General features: G+C 39.7%; 1 protein-coding gene across 1 annotated transcript in view; it reads left to right on the top strand.

Moving 5' to 3' along the window:
* Window positions 1–21,131, top strand: part of LOC118337085 (probable palmitoyltransferase ZDHHC14) — a 43,419-nt gene that overhangs the window by 4,552 nt on the left and 17,736 nt on the right. The window contains 1 exon segment of the mRNA XM_035673935.1: window positions 10,586–10,746. Coding sequence (XP_035529828.1) covers window positions 10,586–10,746 — 161 coding nt within the window.

Below are 21,131 nucleotides of genomic sequence, written 5' to 3'. Positions count from 1 at the left end.
CACACACACAGACACACTGATGGCTGGTAGGTGCTGGCCTCACCATCAGGAGCAATTTGAGGCTCCGCGTCTTGCCCAAGCACACTGTGATATGTTGACAGGAGGATCTGGGGGTCTGGCTGCCAACCCTGCTGTTAATGCTCGCTCTACCTTCTGAGCCACAGCCGCCCCTTGATTGAACAGAAAATTAGTGGGTGTTTCAATTTGTTTCCTTTTTTACGCAAAGAAGCCAAACCGCCTCTGAAATGTGAGGATTCAGACTGACATGACAACTCAGGGGGTCGTCCGGCAGAAAAGTATAACCTAGCTCAACTTTTCCCACAGTATTATAAATTGCTGTGCGGTGTAATCGAGGCCTTAAGCCAAACCCTAGAGCCTACTAGCTCCACTAGACATGTATGATTTAGTAATATCGATTCATTGAGATAAGAATTTTATTATTATATTAACTCACAGTACATACAGGTGGCATAGCAGTATCTGTGCGTCACTGCATGTTTGGTTCCAGCAGTGGCTTGTGTTTATGTCTAATTTACATATATTTGTCTTAACTGGGCTCTGTGTACTCTAAGCAACTGTGAACTGTTGAATGTTTTCCATACAACAGGAGCTGTACTGTAAAGGGTAATTGTTACCTCGATGTCATGTTGGATGTTTGACTTCCCCCAAACTTCCTTTCTTGCAAAACTGAACTGCAATATTGTTGTTTTACGGTGATGAATTTGAACACTTTTTATGATGTAGAGACATTTATGTTCTTCTAAAAAACATTAAAACTCAAGTCTTATGTCGGGAGATCAGCACATCTACTTGATTTAGCCATAGGCTGCAGCTTGTTTGAGTGATATAAGAGTGGGTTAGGATTTGATTTAAGTGCCCTGCACGTTTAGTCTCATCTAATTTATGTCCTTCAGTAAAGACTGTAGCCATTTTATTAATGGTGCTTGTTTCGAGCATTACACTGCCTGGAAGTGTTTGCTGCTTGACAGGCTTAATTCAGCATTCCTGTTGTGCTCTGCACAGACTACAACAGGAATGAACCACATTTACAGTTTTTAAATATTACAACAGTTCATTGCAAAATAACAAAAAAAGTGAAGCAGTTTTGAAAAACCACTGCAAAGTCAGCCTTTTTGTCCAAAAAATCTACGACAAAACTGACATATGGGAAGTTGTCTAACCTGGTTTTTGGCTGTCAGAGAAATTCATTGGTAGAAAATCTGTTTTGATTCATAGAAATCTCTAGAAAACCTGATGATCCACTTAAAATGTAAACGGTGTGTTACATGTTTTGATAACTAGTTTGTAGTTGTTTAACAAGTGGAGCCTCTTTTATGATGAAGTGTATCGAGTAGTTAGGTTGTGGCTCACACCCATTGTGCCTCTGCCTAATCCCAATCTGCAGGAATCACTAGTCATGATTTTCCCTTCATAAACCTTTTCTAAATATGTCATTAAGACCGACTAAACACTAAATCTCAGCAGTCTTTGATAGTGATTTATCTTTGCTGTGAAATAAGACCGATGAGGTAAAGCATGGTTATGAATAAAGCATAATAGCTAAAGGTGCTCCGATCAGGGCAGCAGTATCAACCGATCACTGGGTCTATTTAGATAGTTATAGTTTACGCACACACCTACACCTGTCTCACACACACCGGCTTACCCCGTCTCTCTCTGCTCCTTTCTCCATATACAGACTACTGAATAACCTTTCTGTGGAATAAAATAAATGTCAGCTGATTGGCGTTTCTAAAGATGGCCAGTCAACTAGACCGATCAACCAGAGCAACCTTAATAATAGCCCTTATAGTTTTATTTATGTTTGCACCTGAAATGGTAGAAACTGATTTCACAAAGAATAATGTAAAAATATACAAAAAACAATTCTGTGTTGGTAGAAAGGATTTTTTTAAATGTGTAGGCAGGGCGAAAAAGGTACAAGTGTCCTCCTAATGTCAGACTTACAGCAGAGACAAACTGGGAAATATCTAAAAGAAAGTGACCAACACTAAAAGTAACAAGTCATATTCAGTCCAGTGACTCACTATGGTCTGTTTATAGACATTAACAATCACAGGTCTTAATTTCACCAGCTCTTTTTAATCAACACAGCAGTGTGTGTCTTCTCATCTTTATGTACATGAATATTTACGCTGGTTCAACAATTGTCATGTCAATCAGTCCACAAGCTGCCGTCTAGTCTTAAATAATCTTCAGATACTTTTTAGGTCTCCTCCCTTTTCAGCAGCAGATAATCCTGATAGCTCAGATGCTTTTAAACCTGCTCAGATATTGTAATGGAACAACACCACTTCACAAGGCCATAATCATGTTTGTCCACAGGCTTAATAAAATGTCATATTGAGAACACAGACAGGCAGCTGAGGTCAAGTTCTTTAGAAGTGGTGTTCGGTTGTTTCTTCCCCTATTTCAGGAATGAACCTGGAATTGTATTGAAGCTTCACTCAGAGCACACATACAATAGCTCTCAAGACCCCTCCGCAAGCATGCCATCTTTTTGGCTGTCCTGTTGTAACAAATTGAATGAAATGAAATGAAATGGTGACTCTTTGTTTCCTGTACGATGTTAGTTCTGCACAACTCTCCAGAAGAAGAATAAATGTGTTTGCTGCAAGCTGGGGCGAAATAATAAGTCAGCGTTTCAGTGTCATAAGGCCAACTATTGTGAAAGAGTTTTTGTCTTCATCATTTGAACAGTCATGCCCATGTTAGACATGATTTCCCAAGACAAGAAAAGCATTCCTCTCAAGCCCAGTTGCCAAACAAGAATTTAGATTAGTGTGCTGTTACTGATTTAAACTCACTGGCTTACACTTAATTGAATAGAAAGAGGTTTTTGACACTTGAGCACAACATAAGAGCATAAAAAGCTACAATATACTCCTTTTTTAAATGAGGACAATAGACCAGTTGTCATACTTGACTGTTTAATCATGTATAAATATCAGCTAGCCCGATCTGGGTCGTTTTAAAAGTGAATATGTTTTTGGATGTGACTTTAATTCCTTGCAGGACATTCTGTCAGAGATCTGTCTGCTTTGTTGTAGAATCAAGAGGCAGATCTGTCACAAGGCTCACTGAAACCAGGGATCATGTCCAGCTATTTGCTTTTTGTGCTATGATTCCTCTTCCTGACAAGCTCCAAGCCTTCAAACGACCCAGCACCCTCTGTTTGTCACACAGCTTTCCTGTGCTAACACATCCGCTCCCTGTGCCAGGCATAATTGAGTGCATGGCACATGTTTTGGATTTGAGGGGTTCTCAAATGCATACATGACCACTGCAGTCCTCTGAGGCTGCAGGTGGCAGGAAATCGTGGTCCCATGAAGTAGTCTGGGCAAAAATGTAACCATTTGCAAAAGCATGTCATGTTCAGTTGTTTCATTGACAAATGACTTGGCCTACAGCTACGAGGGGGTTCATGTTCTGCCCTTGCCTGCCATCAAAAGCAATGTAATAAAAGGCAAAGCGGACAAAGCCTTGTATCCATGTAGCCCAGATGAGTAATGAGACTTTAGAGTGAGAGGCCATAAAGCCTTGTGCTGCAAATGCATTTTTAACACAACGTTAAGCCCATTTTAAACACATTCATGCATTTGGTACTGCATCACTATCTCTGGGTAAACTATATCTCTTCTCAAGCAAGTGAGGGGTGAGGGGGGGCACAGGCAAGCAAGCCCAGATGCTGTGTGTGTTGGGGGATGGATAATCTAGGTTTGACAGACTTTTAGGATATCGATTGCCTTCAAAGCTGTATGGCTGCAGAAGAAAGCAAACGAGGGTGCAGTTTATCTCAGGTGGCACTGAAAGGACAGCCAGTGAACAGTGCTGTGTGAAGAGAGCTTCACATGGTTGCATCAAGCGGAGATGAAAGTCCCCAAAGCTTAACTCCCAGCTGAGTTTTGAAAAACTGGTCGGCATCATAAGAGGATTTAGAGGGAAATGTGATAACGCTAATCTGGATTGGATTATTGTTGAGATTAGCACACCCTTTGGGAGGCAAATGAGTAGGGAAACCTCGGGATACCCTATTGAGGTAGAAAGATTACCTTTGGTATTTTGTGGAAATAATGGGTGTGTCCCCACTATCACAGAGGACATTTGCTGAAAAAGAACTATAATAGCAGAATTTAGCAGGGTGACAGTACTAGCAGTATTTTTGGTCATTTCAAATGATATTCTTTTGTCTGATTGCCATGATTTTTGCTAGTGAGCATATAATAGCAGACAAAAATGAAACATATGTCATACATAAGCACGTAATAGTAGACATAAGGAGTAGATAATGTAATTTTTGTATTAAAATCTAATTCTATTTTGACAGGACTCCTTTCCTTCCTGTGCTTGTTTAGTGAGTCTAAAGCAAGAGACCCGAATATAAGAGACCTGGTTGTGTGGGTGGGAAATCCACATCAGCCACCAGACAAATGCTGCTGAAACATGAAAGTGGCTCGTAGATTGCTGGCACAAAATAATGATTTTTGTTTTATTGAGTGGCTGGTGATTTCGAACATTTTAAGATGTTCACTCTGGTTTTTTTATTGTTCCAATACTGAGCATTTACTTTGCCCCCTCCATTTCCTTTTTGAGAATTGAAACGCTTCCTGCTCAAAGTGAAGCGTTTAAGTTGGCTTTGGCTGAGAGGTATGTAACCTGAGTCTGAACTAGAATCTCTAAACTGCCTCTGCGACCTTTAGGTTTACTAAAATGGCAAAGTTTCAAGTGTGTTTTATGTCTGGTTGTCTTGGGCAAAGAGAGTAAAGTTCATATGTATTTTTTTTATTAGATTGTGCATGTATTCACTTGTTTTAAGTTGAAGCTGGGTAACTTGTTTCTTAATTTTCAGTGGATATGTTAGTTTAAATTAGCATCAAGCATTTTCTTTTTTATTTGGTAGATTTGGTCAAAGCTTAGCCACATCAACTTAACAACAGTAAATGTGGAGACAAGTCCTAGGAAAATAGCCTACTTGTTGTGTAAATATAATGATGACGACATGGAACATAAACTCTTGTTCGTGTGAGAGAGACAGGTTTAGGACACTTCGATGCACACCTTTCCTGTTCATGTATAGAGCATTACCCTGTATTGACACCCAGCTATCATATTTCAGGAAACACTGCTGAGGCTTAGTAACGGATGACACAAACACACAAACAGGAACATACAACATACCAAAAAGTAAAGTACACTAGAAGTGTAAAAACTTGAGTTTATAAAAAGGGACCAAGGGAAAGCTATCTACTGTCATCATGAGTGATATTTGAATCTGTCTAAGACTGAACTGAGAAAGGCCTGAAGACCTAATGACTTCTCCAACAGGCAGTTGCTGCAAACTATTTTTAAAAGGCATTTTTGGAAGCAATAATATACTTGTAAAACAAGGCGATTTAATTATTAAAGAAAGTCTATTATTTACCTTCTCAAAATATAATGCATAAGGAGGAATAAATATGGAATGAAAACACCACAGGTACCTGTGAATCGTGATCTCTGTGATTGCCCTGAAAAAGACAATCTGTTTAAACAGCTTCTGGTTGAGATTTTGCCAGCCTACATCTCTTAAATACTTTATTTTGGCCATGGGATTCAAAACCAAACCAATAATCTATAACAGAGTCTGATCTGCTAACTTTTCTGTGCACTGGGCTCATGTGTGTCAGCACCATGTTGAGATGTGAGTCACTCCAGTTGAATACAAGAATGAAGCAACAATCATTCCTTATTTAAATACAAAGCAAACATTAGATTTTCTTTAAGTCAACAATGTGTCATACTGCTGCTTATTGCTATCTGAAGGATTGTACCACCCTCTGATTAAAGGCATTGGTCATTGCTGCTCTTTGCTCTGCACTAATATCTCTTGCAGATGTGTTAACTATATATCATTATGGTATTTGCCCTATGAATTATCTATCATATTTTTATTGCACTGCCTGCAGCAGTCAATAATTCACACAGACTTTGACAGTCACACTGTACAGTTTGTAAATGGGTACCTACCTTTGATGATTAATTATCAGTACAAGCTGTCAAAGAGCCGTCATCACAGACCTTGTTTTTTTCCAAACCAGCTATAGCACACACAACCGCAGCTTCAATTAAATAACATGAATGTGTTAGCCTCCAGGGACTCAATGACAACAGTTGAGACAATCAAGATGTGTTTATTTTTGATATTTTCTATTCTGAATGATCCCACAGTAACAATGATCTGCCTGTTTAGAGATCTCTGTATTGTAATCTGTACATTGTTGTTTAGGGTACGGTGTGCTATCCAAAGATCTTAAATGTCTGGCTTTTTTTCTTAATTGAGTATTAGTCCGACTCATGCAGTCAGAGATTTGTTGTTTTAGGCTTTTTTCCTGTCAGTTTTGAATGTGCAAGAATGAAAATAAATTATTGTTAGCAGGGTTGACCTCTAATTCTGTTTGCCATATAAGTGTGTTCAGGCTTAATGTATGTATTGAGTGTAGAGTACTTCCAGTCCCATGTCCCAGCCTACACACTCATTCACAGCAGTCCTGGAAATTGAAAACTAAGAAATGTAGAACTATGCTAAGACCAAATACAGCATAAAGGCGTCCCCCACCTTAGTCCTCAACTCAGATATCTTCTGTGGTCAGCACCCAGTGACGACATCTGTCTTGGCACTATTTCTGGATCAAATCCAACAATCCGCTCGTCCTCATCAATCAAATGGTTTGTTGAGACATTTAAAAGTATTGTAATGAATGTCCTCATGCTGTCTCTGTCTTGTTGAATGTCTTTTGTTTCTTTTTTTTTTCTTCTTCCTTGGAGGCTTCAGCTCACTTATGTGGCTGTTTCCAGGGTAACCACATTCCCTTTCAAAATTTACCATGTCTGACATTGGATACTGTCCGTCTCCATGGCAACAAAGCCCCTAAAGTCCCAGTTAAATATAAGATTTGGTATTAAATAAAAGGTGAATTAGGATGTAACTTTGGAAACGCCCAGTTCCTGTCGATATCCACTCCTTACAGTCCTTAACAGAAAAGACAATTGTTCAAATTGCTCATTGTCTTCACCACTCATGGTCAGTCACTGATAAAAATTGATTTTGGGGACAACGTCTTTAGTGGGATCTTAAACCAGGCAAGATGTTGCCTACCTGCAGCTCGTCCACATATCTCTATTGATCCATGTCGGAGAGGCGGGCTTGATGTCGCATCTCTCCTCCCTCTCTAATGGCTTCAGTGTTTAATCTCTGTCCGCTTCTACCGGCCTGTCACTTTCTATCACACATGACTGCCTTTTCATTATGTTCCTGATGTCGGACACATTGAGACACAGCTTCTGAGGCAGCAGTTTGTGCTGTACTCTCAGCCATCTCCATCACTTCTAGCCACATGACAAGGTTTGAAATATAATAATGCTTTTATTGAAGAAAGCACAAACCTGCACAACAGCTTTCCCTATAGAAAGAGAGGACATGCAGTGCGTTCAAAGGATTCTGTAAATTTGTAGCTCTAAATGACCTTTGTGAATATTTGACATTTCAGTGGGGAGCTTGACTTTTTATTGATTACTTCAAAACCATTCAAATCTTGGCTGGGTTAATTGTTACAGATGTAGCACCCTCACTCAAGGTCTGCTAAGCTTTTTTACACCTGCAGTGATTTCCCATTAGCGCCCCTAATTGGAGGATTCATTATGTGATGTGTGACCATTTAGACAAAATAGAGGACAGACTGAATGGGTAGATGAAAAGATGTTGAGTAATGACATGAGACATTGAAATGTCATGATTTCCTGTGGCAAAGCTCTTGACTATACCCTCACAGTGCTCTCAAATACCAGACTTGAACACAGTGGTTGTTAGCAACAATTAGACAGGCATGTCTTCTCCCAGCAGACAGCATTTTTGGGGGACTGACTTGTGGCAGCCAAGTTTGATTGTGTTGTTTTTACCATAACTTGTTCTAAAATATTTTAATAAATTACCCATGTGTAGGGCTGAAACAGTTACTTGAGTAACTCAGTTACTAGAAATCAAGCAAGCAATTTCTGTGTTTAATCTATGACTATATCCAGTCATACAGCGCACTGTGTTTTGCATGGATAAGTATTACTGTCACACACGAGAGACAAAATAGCGAGGGGCTAAGAGAGAATAGGCAGGCCAGAGAAAAGACAAAAGCAAGTGTCTAAAGTTTGGGATCATTTCAAGCAGAAACAAAACAAACTCTCTGTAGAGTGTCTGTTGTGAAACAGAACTAGCCTAGCACAATAACACAATATTAGTGCTCCACTGTGAAAAGCTAGCCATCAGCAGACAAGTCATTGTTTTTTGATCGATCATATGTTTTCCTCTCAGCACTGCCTAAATGGTCAGAAATCCGCTGCCATTCTTTTATTTATTTCCTTTCCAACAGCTGAATCAAACTTGTCTTTATGTAAAACATATAGATGCATTTTGCATTCATTTTGTTTTTACCAGCTCTTCGCAAGGTATATCTCAATGGCAAATGTTGACAGTATTCACAGCTACATGTATACTGGACGTGGGTTAATGTAATTGCAAGCTAATAATTGTGCAATGTAATGTACACTTCTGTTGTCTAGATGAATGGTATCTAGTAAAGTTTCCTACGTCTGCAGTGTGGTATGAATGTGGAATAGTTCAACTGAGTATGTGCTACTGGTGCTTACAATGTTTGCAGACAAAGTGTTTGATGGGCAGGAACAACAGAGTTGCTTTTTGTTTAAACAATGACAGACTGATTTGGAAGATAATAAGCAGAAAGTTAGTCTGCAGCATTGCCTCAGCCAAAGATGGGAAGGATGATGTGTGTCCACCCAGCCCAGTTCAGAAGACTAAAGCTGTGGAAGAATGACAAAGCACTGATGGCTGTAAAATGAATGCCCTGTTAGCAAGTGTCTGACATAAGTTGTGTATATTGTAGGTTGACACAGTCAGTGTCCAGTACAATGACCTTGGGAACTCCAGGCAAGTTTCTAACAGGAGAAATGTTTATGCTGCACAGTGTTGTCCTGCCTGCAGCCCCCTGCTGATGTCCCAGACAACCCAGTGTTTTTTGCTTAGTTCAGTCTCACTCCAGATGTAGAGAAACAGCAGGACTGGCCGGCGTCCACTCAGATGGGGTAATAGGATGAATTGTAGAAAGTGTATTTGCCATATCTTAAGTGTTCTTCAAAACAGCGCGAGTATTGTATGCACCTGATGTAGATTTGGTCTTTTTTTCTTTTTTTAAATAAAAAAATATAGTGAACTGACTTACTCAGCTTAAGGACAACATGCAAGTGTACCGTCACATTTGTACATTTTTGTGTTGTTTGCTAGGACGTCATGTTGGCTGACCTTTTGTCTGAAGGGCATTCATCTCCAGCTGTTCAGGTGAAAGCAGGCAGTGTGTGCAGGTGATGCTAGGACCCCAATTAGCACAGCTCAGAACATTTAAGTGAATCCATAGTCCATATTTACATCCTCCCCACCCACTATCATTGATGGAGCCCAACATGGCAAGCCTAAATATAGTTTGGCTTGGTTAACGAGAATAACTGTTGTTGGCATGGATTGGCGGATGTAACTGCCCTCCCAAGGTGTTGCCATCTGAAGGCTGGTGAGATGTTATTAGAAAAAAAAAAAAAAAAAAAACACAAACATGCTGCTATGATAAATCTAAAGAAGGGCTTTATGGGTTGGTGTTTTTGTTGCAGCAAAAATGCATTTGGAAAAACAATGTGGTTCAACAGTGTAACCACTGTGGTTGACCACTGTCTCTATACTGTCGCCATCAGTGTCTCTTTAAGCAGCTTCAGTTTATTTATGATCTAAAGTCACTGTTTCTCTGCATTGGTCCTGAAATAACTGGAATGTAAATGTACTTAGTAAATGCCTGTCATACCTATTCTCCCAACCAGCTTTTTGTTGATTCAGTATACACTGACACATTGCAACAAATACTGCTTTCTCAGTAATGGAGCTCATAGAAAAACTAATGACCTGTTCCTACACTAAGACATTTTGAGGATGGTCCAGTGTAAAGTATTCAGATTTAAACACTAATATTATTGTGAATCCCAGCTCAACTCGCAGTACTAGTTTGCATTCCTCTACAGCATCCCTCAAAACATACGGTTACGACATGTTCATTTAATTTCCCTTGTCTGGAGTGGCACCTCTTTGCTGACCTTAAACCCAATCCAATAGACCAGACACTAACAAATGAATTGGGATGCGGCAGCCTGTGCCCCACCCCTGTGGGACTGAATGTGATTACTGTAATAACCACCTGTTGGACGTTTAATGGGATTATACTAAACTGTCTCAGTAGAACAGATTACAACACAGAGGACTGACCCTTACATGTGTGCCTTTCTGTTAAGGGGTTATATCCACTTACTGGTCATTAACCAACAAGTCACAGGTATTACCATTTCCTCCTGTTGTAGTTTGTTAGACAGACACCTACCTGCCCCTCAGGCCAACAGCATTACTAGTCAGACTGGATCCTGTGTCCCTTGTTTACAATTTGCTTACTTCTCTTTCTCTCCCCATCTCTTCCTGTCCTACCAGTTGTCCGTTCCTGGCACTGCAGTTGACCCCAGTTATCCCAGTCATAGGAGGTGTGCTGTTTATGTTTGTACTGGGGACACTCCTGAGAACCAGTTTCAGCGACCCAGGGGTGCTGCCCAGGGCTACTCCTGATGAAGCAGCTGACCTGGAGAGGCAAATAGGTAAGACTAAATGAATTATTTATATATGAAAACATATTATCGGGGATTTGTTTCTCAGCGTTTCCTTGTTTACTCTTTCTAACTGTTTTCCCTCTTTGTGTTTTGTATATCCAGGGTCTCCCTCCCTGTCTGAGCTCATGGTTACCTCTATCTTAGATACTGTATTTGTCTGAGTGTGGTGCTGATCCAGGGGAGTTAGTGTGTGCCTTTTTAAAAACCTCCCACACAGAGTGCCAGATTATCTGTCTGATGTGACTGGGGTGTGATTCTGTGTAGTCAGAGAAATAGGGATCTAGCTTCCACTGACTGTAAAGGCCTCTGCATCTAGGCTGAGGTGAAGTATTGGCTCTGCTTTGACCAAATGGCATTTGATCTGTTTATTTCACTCCAACTCTCTCCAAGGGCCCCGTCTGATGTATTACCTGACACATAAATTTCATCTGGATAACTTCTGAATCAAATTTGTGATGTGAAAGGTAAAACTGTTGGTGCATTAGGAACCACTTGATATGGTGTAAGTGAATTACCAGCAGCATCACAGCACTGACGGTAGCTCGCCATGAGTCAGGAACAGCCAAGACTACATTGTGTGATGTGGATTCAGTCTGTGGATGCCTCACTGTTTACAGTATATTACATCACATATAGAAAGATCAATAAAGATCAGTAATTGATTTTGAATTAAATGCATCAATGCAAGAAAGTATCTGGATGCAGATGACTGTTTTTTTACAGATGAGCCAGAAATTGAGAATGAGAAGTTGACAAATAGTCATTCAAGACTTTCTTTTCTCTACAATTTCCACTATATTTAAGATATCTCATGGATAACTGACCTGCTGTATTGAGCATCAGAAAAGTTATTAAAGTAGTGCTCAAAATAAATAAAACAAATGTTGAGAAAGGCAATCTGAGAGCAGTGAAAATTTTACATGTTCAGAAATTGCATAAGACCACCGCATAGATGTAACCATCAGCCATATAGAAGTTGTTAAAATTGTGTGGTTAAGAGTGTAGTCCGCTACATTAGGCCTCTTTCAGAGGAGGCAGAGAGACAATCAAGGGCACTTAGACTGAAATGTATACTGGTGTCAGTTTAGTTGCTCGCCAGTAAGTTGCAGGACTGAATTGCCATTCTTCAAAAGTGTCCCCACTGCCCTGTAGCTAAGTAGATTATCACCACTTTACTCAATTGTTAACTTTTTAAACCCTCTTTTTAAAAACCCCTTTAAATTTTTGGTCCTTTTTTATTTTGGGAAGTGAAGCTTCTATTTCCCAGTGTTGGTCCTTTCCGTGCTTCAGGCCACTGGGGCCTCATTAAACAAACTCTGGACTGGCTTAATTAATCTCATTAGGAGACTTAAAAGCTTTTGGAGAGAAGGTAGTACAGAGAGCTTGGAGCAGTGGGCCAAAACAGCACTGTGCAAAAGTACCATGTTATATTGGCAAGCGTTTTTTCAGAGAGTAAACAAATTAAAGGCTGAAATATGAACAGTGTTGACCCAAATACCACACTGCCCCCCTCTCCACCATCCTTTCATCCCAGTTGGCTTTTGTGCTGTGCATTTTCAAGCGTACAAAATTGGCTGTTTCTAAACTGGAATCTCTTGTTCACAGACAATTGATTGTTGTCATGTTGTTGTTGGTTGCCTGTAGCTAAATCTGTGTACACACAGGTGGAAAAATGTGATGGTTAGTATGTTTGTAGTTTTGTAGTCTTTCCTATTGGTATATACATTGGTTATAACATCTTTCTCACCAGCTTAATTGCTGAGATGTGGGTTTGCAGAAGCTCGACACAGCGCAGTCTTCAGTACAGTCGAGGGCATCATGCTTACAGACAGATGTTAAACAAGTACAATTAAAGTATCTCGATCATTTGGAAGTTACAAATGAAGGGCGATAAAAATGACACACTCTTGAACTCATCCATCAAGTTTTGGATTGTTTTGATCAGTGAATTGGTGTAGTTGCATGGCCACAACATTTTGTGAGTGTTTTTCACTTCTGAGAAAATGTTTGGATGAATGTGAAGATGAATTAGGCAAAGCTTGTTTTAATTGTGGAATAGTTTGTTTGATGCCCTTTGGTCTTTGTAGTCTTTCCCTGAAACATCTACATTCAATCTGCCAGTAGAGTAATTGACTGTTTTAGTGTTGGTGCCATTATGGGTCCCATTATCTTCCATTTGAAAGAACCTGGCTTGAAGCATGGACATTTTACACACACACGCACACATAAATACTTCAGGTGGTTTCTATCCTTCAGCTAGGAATGTTAGAGTTAAGATGAGAGATGAAGGTCACTGGGTTTTCCCACAGCCAGTAGAAAGGTAGAAATGCTTTGTTTAAATGCATTTTATTTATAGAGTTGCTTATTGCTGCTCTTTCTTCCTGTTTTCTCTTACTTTCTGTCAGTCTCTGTTAGTCTTGATATTGTAGTGTCTCTGGCTTTTTATTCAAACACCCTCTTCCTCCTCCTCCTCCTCCTCCTCCTCCTTTCTCTGGTTCCTTTGTCCAGACCTGTGCAGTGCTGTTTGGTTCTAGCCATGGCGTGGCAGCTTGACATGCAAGACATTTGTAGCACATCTGTTAGCTCTTAGCCTGATCATCCAGCCCCAACCCTCCTCACAATGTCTTCTAGAGAAAGCACTTATGCCTCTTTCTTTCTGTGTCTCTCTTCCTTATGTTTCTTACCACTTGCTAATTGTCTTGAATCAGTGATTAAAACACATTTTGGAATAGTTCATATCTACTTTCACTGCCCATGTTTACACTTGTATTTTATTCATCCTGTGTGCGCATGTTTTTCCATGCTTGCTCTTGTAAGTGCTCATCATTCCTCCTCCTCTTTTACCTACAGCAGGACTCATTCCTAGAATTTTCTTTCTCATCTGACTGAGACAGCTCTGTCCATTTTTATTCACAACTTCTTTTTTTAACCAATATGTCCTTATGTAACTGTGCAGACGCAGATATTAAGAATAGCAGCTGACGGGCTCAGCCAGCATGGGTACCTTTTTCTCATGTCAGTGCTGCTATAACGTCATGGCTCTTTATCACTTAAGGCTTTGTTTCCCATATGCTCAGTTAATGCTTCTTTGATTTGCAAATGATGTTCAGCACTTGCACACTTTCCTCAACTGTCATACATTTATCGCCGATAAAATTTTCCATACAAAATCCTTAGTAGTAGGCATAACTTATTGGGTGTTGCAAATGACCTCTGATTTATATTTTGCATCCATCGTGTGCATGTGTATTCTGTGCACGTAGCTAACAAAAGTAATTAAAACAAAAACCCCTGAATACGCCACCTACCAGAGGCCCAAGAAGTTTTGCAGTTCACCAGCAGCCTCATGAATAGATGATGATGTTTTGAAGTCAGAGTGCTACAAGGCTCAAGTTCAACACGGCTCCTATTGATCTGTTGACTAAACAATAGAGGACCTAATGTCTGTACAATATGAGATATCAAGGTCTCTCGTGCTCTGTGTGCTTCACGAGGGAAAGCTGATAGCTAGGCCTCCGCTGTCATCATTGTGAGCAGATATCTCTGCTCTCTGCCAAATGCTTTATCCTTTAGCGTGTGAAAAGGAGGTCAGAGTGGGTGGCCTGAAGATAGCCTACCTCAAACAAAATCAAATGTGTCATTTTTGCACATGTACAAATATATGAGAAACATACGAAACTGCAGTGTACGCCCAATGCCGCTCAAATACCACGTACTCTTGTAAAGGGTTGTGGGGTCAGGAAAGGTAGCATAGCTTGTTGTTTTATCCCTGTTTGAAATGGAGACAAGAGCTGACTTCTCTTCAGTGTGCTGTGTTTGATGTCCCTGCATGTCTGCCTGCCTGCCCAATATGTCAGGACTAGACAGGCTGGCATCAGTTCAGCCACCACATGCCAAATCCAAAAGACTCTCTGAAGCATTAATCAGAGTGAGAGATGGTCAGAGCTGCCTGTTTCCTTCCTTCCACCTAATATGGCCCAAGCTAGCTGGTGAATGTCAGGGCAGCCGCACTGTTTTTTCCAAAGCTGCAAGCCAGACTCAAGGCCAGCAGAGGAAATAGCTTTTGGAGGGCTTAGAGTTTGTGCTGCTGGAGGAAAGATGAGCACATCAGTAGAGGATGCAATGACATTTAGGCTTTTCATGACTGCAGGAGCAGTCGATATGGATGTGCTCTGAAGTACATATTTTATTTTCTTTCTTTGTTTCAATTTGTGAATGTATCTGTGTGTATGTTCCATGGGAATATTTCAATAGAAGCTTATGTATGCTAAGTAAAGCCAGGAATATGTCCATGTAGTATGTGTGGGATGCAAATGGTTGCATTGTAGAAGTATGAGTCACTTTACAGGGTAAATTATGCCCTGACAAAGACCCTGTAGTTAAAATGTTTTATTAATTAAGTAGTTTTTGCCTTTGGGCCAGCAGTGCGACCCACTGCTTTCTTTGTTTTTGACTTTTCCTTTATGGGTGGCAGCCCACTACCGTTGGTAGTGTGTCTTAACTCTTTTCACTCTGCCAAAGTGTGTAATATCATAACAAACTGGAAATGCTTGTATAAAGCTTGAGCCTCACTGAGGGGACAAAAGCTGGACACCCTGTTGTTGATGCAATCAAAGATTCTGACGGGGTGATGTGGTGATACACTCTCTAAATGTTTGGCCTTAAACATCCTTCCGTCTTCATTGGAAGTATAATAAAATTCTGATATCAGGTAGTGAGAATTAGGACAGAATGTGATTTTATTTTTATTTTTTTCCCACATTACATTGCTTCTTTGCTCTTTTTTCTGTTGTAATCAATTATCCTCTCGATTCTTAATTTCCTCTCTGGTTCAGACAATGGTGGACTGACATTGACAAATCTGTGACACTGTGGATATGCCAGGGTCATGAACTTATCACACTTGTCACCGTCTGCTGATAAGAACTGCGTTCTGGGTAGGAGACAGTTTTTCAGACCCAGTGAAGTTAGCAGAAAATGATCTGTGCTTTTCATATTTTAGTTATGGACAACTTGTTTCTTATTTCCACAACTGCACTTAACTTAGAAATAAACTGTTTGTAATTTGTGAATAATGAACCAGGCAGTGGACTGTTAAAAGTTACAAACCTAACATATTAACCAGGGATCATCTAATCACATAAGCTGTTTCTTTCTTCTTCACATTTGAGTCCTTTTTTTATATTTAAGGAAGAAGGCACATACGCATATTTCTCGCAATATTCCTTTATCATCAAACCCACATAATACTTTCTTCTCTAACTTTCATCCTGTTTTAATTACTTTGTGTTTATCACTTTTGTGTTTTGTTGGAAGTGTTTTCGTCAGTATCCGCGCCAGAAACTTAATTCAGATGCCAAACTCAAATACACAGTCCATCACCAAAGAGAGAACCATTCTAAGAGGAGAGCTAGCTTAATCACATTAGATGCAGTTTCCTCTCCCTGTAGTGATAAGATGCTGCAAACACGCTTGTCGGATTTTAACACCTTGTAGGTCTGCTTGTAGCATTGACTTAGCTTTGGCTGGAGGCAAATGTGAGACTGTACCATGAATAAACTGAGGCTCTTTTGATTATGATCCGTGTCTTGAACATCACAAGATATTAGAGGTGGCTACTTATTTCAATCTTGGCATTTGTAGTCCCTGAATGCTGACCACTGCACTGTTAAATGCCACTAAACATCAAAAAGCTGGCACCAATTTAAATGAATCATTGTAGATAGTGCAGTTCACTGGGCTGCATTGATTCTGACCTCCTGTTGGCCTCCGACTATAGAAATTAAAAGAGTGAAATAAATCAGCCAGAATGCACCACTGACTCTTAAGATGTGGTCCGGAGATACCCTTGCACTAAAGCAGAGTCTGTTTTACTCATGTTAAAGTCCCCTTTGCCCTTGTAACGACAATATACTGTAATGTCTGTTAACCACAATGCGGAGATGTTCGTCTTGTTGCAGTAAAGAATGAATTAATACCTTGTTTTGAATGATCCAATCATAATTCATGCTGCGACTCGCTTCCTCCCTCCCAACCTGCTCTCAGTGTAGCCAGCCGCCCTCGGTCACATTCATGTTTGACTTCATTGTTATTGGCTGAATAATAAGTAATAGGTGTGCAGCCAGCGGAAACGGGCTCTATTACTAAGCCATTTGACATCTCAACTTTTGTGGATTGTACATGGGCCTCAGCCTGAGCCTATCCTCTCTTATTACGACTGACAAAGAGGGCATGTCTGCAAGGGAGGAAGAGTTTAACAGACTTCAATGTGACACAAAGATGGAAAGAAACTGCTTGGTAGCAGGTGTCAGAGAGGATGAGAAGGAGTTTAAACAAGCAGTATGAGGAACACATGCAGAGTCTCCATGTATTTTACGATTTGATTTGAATTACCCATGGGAAGTTAAAATGTGTTGGTTGTTTGAATCCAGTAGGAAACATATATTTTATTTCCTTGCTAAAGTGAAGCTTTCTTTAGCATCTCCTTGAAAAAACCCCCAACATCCAGGACAGTTTTATATAACACAGTCACAGGTCGAGCCACACCCCCTACAACTTAAAAGCCATTCATATCATTTAGATCATGTGTGCTGTAAAGAGCCGTTTTACACCCATTTAAAGTGCCTTAGGCAAAATAGCTTTCTTTTATATTCTTTCCTCTCAGTCTTCCTTCATTGTTGTCTAATCCCGAGGCTTATAGTGACATGGGTATGAAAAAGACAGATAAAGAAATCATAGTCAGTGGGTGATCGAGCTGCAGGGAACAGGAATAGACGGATAGGAATGTACAGGAATAGAGCTGTCACTGCAGAGCAGTTTTATGGGAGCACACAGAAGAAAAGACAATGAAAATCAAACGTGTTACTGAGTAATCCAACTGGCCTGGATTGACCCAGTATGGCGATCATTTACTCTATTTTGTTCCACCCATTATGACTTATGACACACATTCTATATTAATGCACTTGAATGTCATAAAAAATATACAGGCAGGAAAGAAGGAAACAGTCTGTGCTGTCATACAGGGTTCAGATTAGTTAATAGGAAAGACACTGCCACATGACCAATAATACCTTTTAATAATTGTCCAGTAGAATCTCTTTGTCTTTCTGTCTCACTGTTGATCTCATCAGGCTTCATTAACCAGTCAGAAGTCCAGGGGGAAGCAGCAGCAACTGTGTTGTGCTTCATATTCTAGCCTCGTCCAATACCTGACCATGCCTCCACTTGTCATTCTTCACTCAAATATCACATTTTTGTATCCAGACTATTGAACTGATCCTTCATGGTCTTAGCCAAGGCCTTTGTAAGTTCAGCCCAGAGTGACAAATTCTGAAGCAAGTAAGGCTGTGTGATATGGCAATATATATTGTGTGACGAGAGAAACACTTGTTTCATACTCTTCTATATGGTTTATGTTGTTTTGCGTGAAGAGTGAATGTGAATGCAGAACAGGGTAATTTTGACCAGCCAAGACAAAAAGGAACTCGTACCTAAAAGGTCCAGTCCAGACACAAACACCACTAACATCTAACACCATCTAAGCAAGAATCATGTCAAACAGTACAGAGAAAGTTCATATATATTATATGTTTGGTATTGATATTTTGACCATAATATTATTTTATGTATGTTTATACATGTTTAATTAAAGACAAAATGTTCCTATGCACAAAGCTAAATTGTCCTTGTATTTAGCTGTAACCACTAGTCTCCTACACATTACAGTAATATGGGCGATTACAGTAATAGCGCAGGTATTAAGAAAATAAGCTTTTGCCTTCAAACAAATTATATTTACTCTGTTATAATTTGGCTGTGGTTTCCAGTTAACAAAACTCTTTTTGTGGTCTTGAGAATAATAAATTATCATTGCAGTGTAAATTGTTGTCATACTTTTTTGACTAGTTTGAGGATTCACTCAATGACTGACTGTCCCTGCAAAATACCCAACACAGCACAAGTCACCTTTAACTTTCCACTGTGGCTTTTAAAGTGACATGACCTTGATAGATGTTCCATTTAAATGGTTTGTAAAACTTTAAGAACGGAGTCAGTCTTTTTGTGTTTAGAAAGAGATCGTCTTAATTGGGGAAAATCTTGCAAAATTTGATCATATATTTCATTCATCGGATATTCACACCTTTTTATAGTGTGCTTGAATTTTTTGGTCTCATTAGCTGCTGTGTGCAAGACCTTGACATCGCTGCTTGACTGAACATCCTCTCTGATTTTAGTCCTATATTTTGGCAGGCAGGTCGAGGGCAGTACTTCTGTATGTCAGCCATCATCATTGTGTTCTAGTACACTTTTCCATCTGTGAAGGTAAAGGCCCCAGTTTTCTCTCCTCCACATACACAGCAGGATAGCAATTAGTTTCCCTTTATACCTCACCAGGCAACGCCTAGCACAGTTTGGCTGACATTGAACCCTCATTTAGCTTTGTGTATGAGGGTGTGAGTGGGTACAGAGTCTCTGTGTGTGTGTGTGTGGTATGTATTGCTATGTATGTATGTATTGTTGTGTGTGTGTGTCTTCTGTTACATCACTTCCCAGTCTACCTGGCCTTATTTTCTAGCTTCAAGCTCTTAAGCCTGGCCTATCTCTCTGAGGGATCTCCCACTAGACTCTGATGTAAGGCTAAGCTTTGGCTGCCAGGAAGATAGTGTACAAATGGCTTTGTTCAGCAGAAAAGCTACTTTGACACTCACCCACTACTTTACTGCAGGCATCTGTGAACAAGTATAGTGAATGTTGATGGGCTCATTGAAGTGTACTGAAGTTGTGACCGCAGTTAATTTACAGGATGTTCTACGGTAATACTGGTATTTAGACTCAGGTATTTCAGGCTGAGCAGTAAGTATGCTGTTGGTTTTGCAACTTTCAAGCCACTGAAATTCTATTGAGACAGGTAGAGACTGTAGAAGAGCTCTCTCTATACTAATTGAAAAATAAAATCTAGCCAATGGAAAAAATGTACAGTATTTGATTCATATATGAATGAGAAAAGCTGCTACTCTTTATGTACGCATTTGTTTTGATGTCTGTGAGCATAAAACGCCTAGTGTAACTACAAAGTAAATAATCCTGATATGAGATCTACTCCATGATCTTTGTTCAGTCTACAACTTCAATTGTATAGCATAGACTTAGAAGAACTTCACTCAACATCTGCACAATAACAGCCCTGCAATGACTATTTCCTTCAGGACGTTTGTTCAATGGTTGGTGAAACTAAAATGTGTCAATTCAATTCTGCAATCATCTTTTGTGCCTCTGTTGATTTGGCTTTCCCTTGTAATGTTTCTGTACAGCTGGGAATTAACAATGCTACAATCATATTTCATTTATTTTATATATCGTACAATTGATATTTTTGTCCCCCTGAAACAATCGAGAATTAAACACAATAAACTCTGTAAACGTAGAGTGCCATATACTACAGTGTGAGTGTATTGGATTACAAGTCATGCAGTTCTGTTTTCTCTTCATATTGACCAAAAAATAAAAAATAAAATGAAATGAATAAAAGAATGAATGATTCTCCAGTACTATTTTAAATAAAAATAATTTTGTAGAGAATGAGTTGAGGTTACAGTAGTTTGGCCAGGACATAAGTACTTGTGGTCTGCTAGTCTCTGAGATTATTTGATTTGGAGTCAAATATCTTCCTTCAGTTGAACTAATAGTGTTTCCCTATGCTGCATTCCAATGTGAAACTTTCAAGCATTATTCCATGATGCTTACAAACAGAAATTAAGCCTAATATATTAGCTATTTTTTATAATTTCCCAATAATTGTTCAAAGTCAGAAGTAAAACCAAATAACACATAAAACATAGCTGAAACGATTCTACTGGATTTAGTTGTGCCAAGTGGGAAATATAGTAGCAGTCAAAAACAACTCAAGGCTGACATTAATGTTTTCACTAAGCTGATTCTCATTACTGTATTCTGTATGATATGACATAAATGTGTCATTATGTATCTTAAACTACTCTTCAAAGAGGTCTCCTCTTATGCTTCATAGGGGATCTGCAGTTGGTTGTTGTATTGCACCTGACCTGAGCTAATATTACTGTATATAGTTTTACTGCGCTATGAATATCTAAACAATGGGACTTCTCCTTCTGTTGTAACTGAATTGTGTTCGCTGAATTGTTCACACACTCCCTTCATTTGTTGTCTCCCTCAGTGGAGTCTGCTGAGAGAGCAGAGGAACAGAGGGAGTATGGAGGAGAGAGGAGGGCGCTCTGTCGGCATTGATCACAATAGAGACGAATTCAATAGAATAAAACTCAGTGGTTTTCTCTGCTCTCTTTTAGAAATGTCAAACACCCACGCAAGCCTCTCCTATACAGTCTCTTCCCCCC

The sequence above is a fragment of the Morone saxatilis genome, unplaced genomic scaffold (genome assembly GCF_004916995.1).
Source record: "Morone saxatilis isolate NCDOM2014 unplaced genomic scaffold, NCSU_SB_2.0 Contig3, whole genome shotgun sequence".
NCBI lineage: Eukaryota > Metazoa > Chordata > Actinopteri > Moronidae > Morone > Morone saxatilis.
The sequence above is the reverse complement of the archived record's forward strand: the minus strand, read 5'-3'. Positions and strand labels throughout refer to the sequence as shown.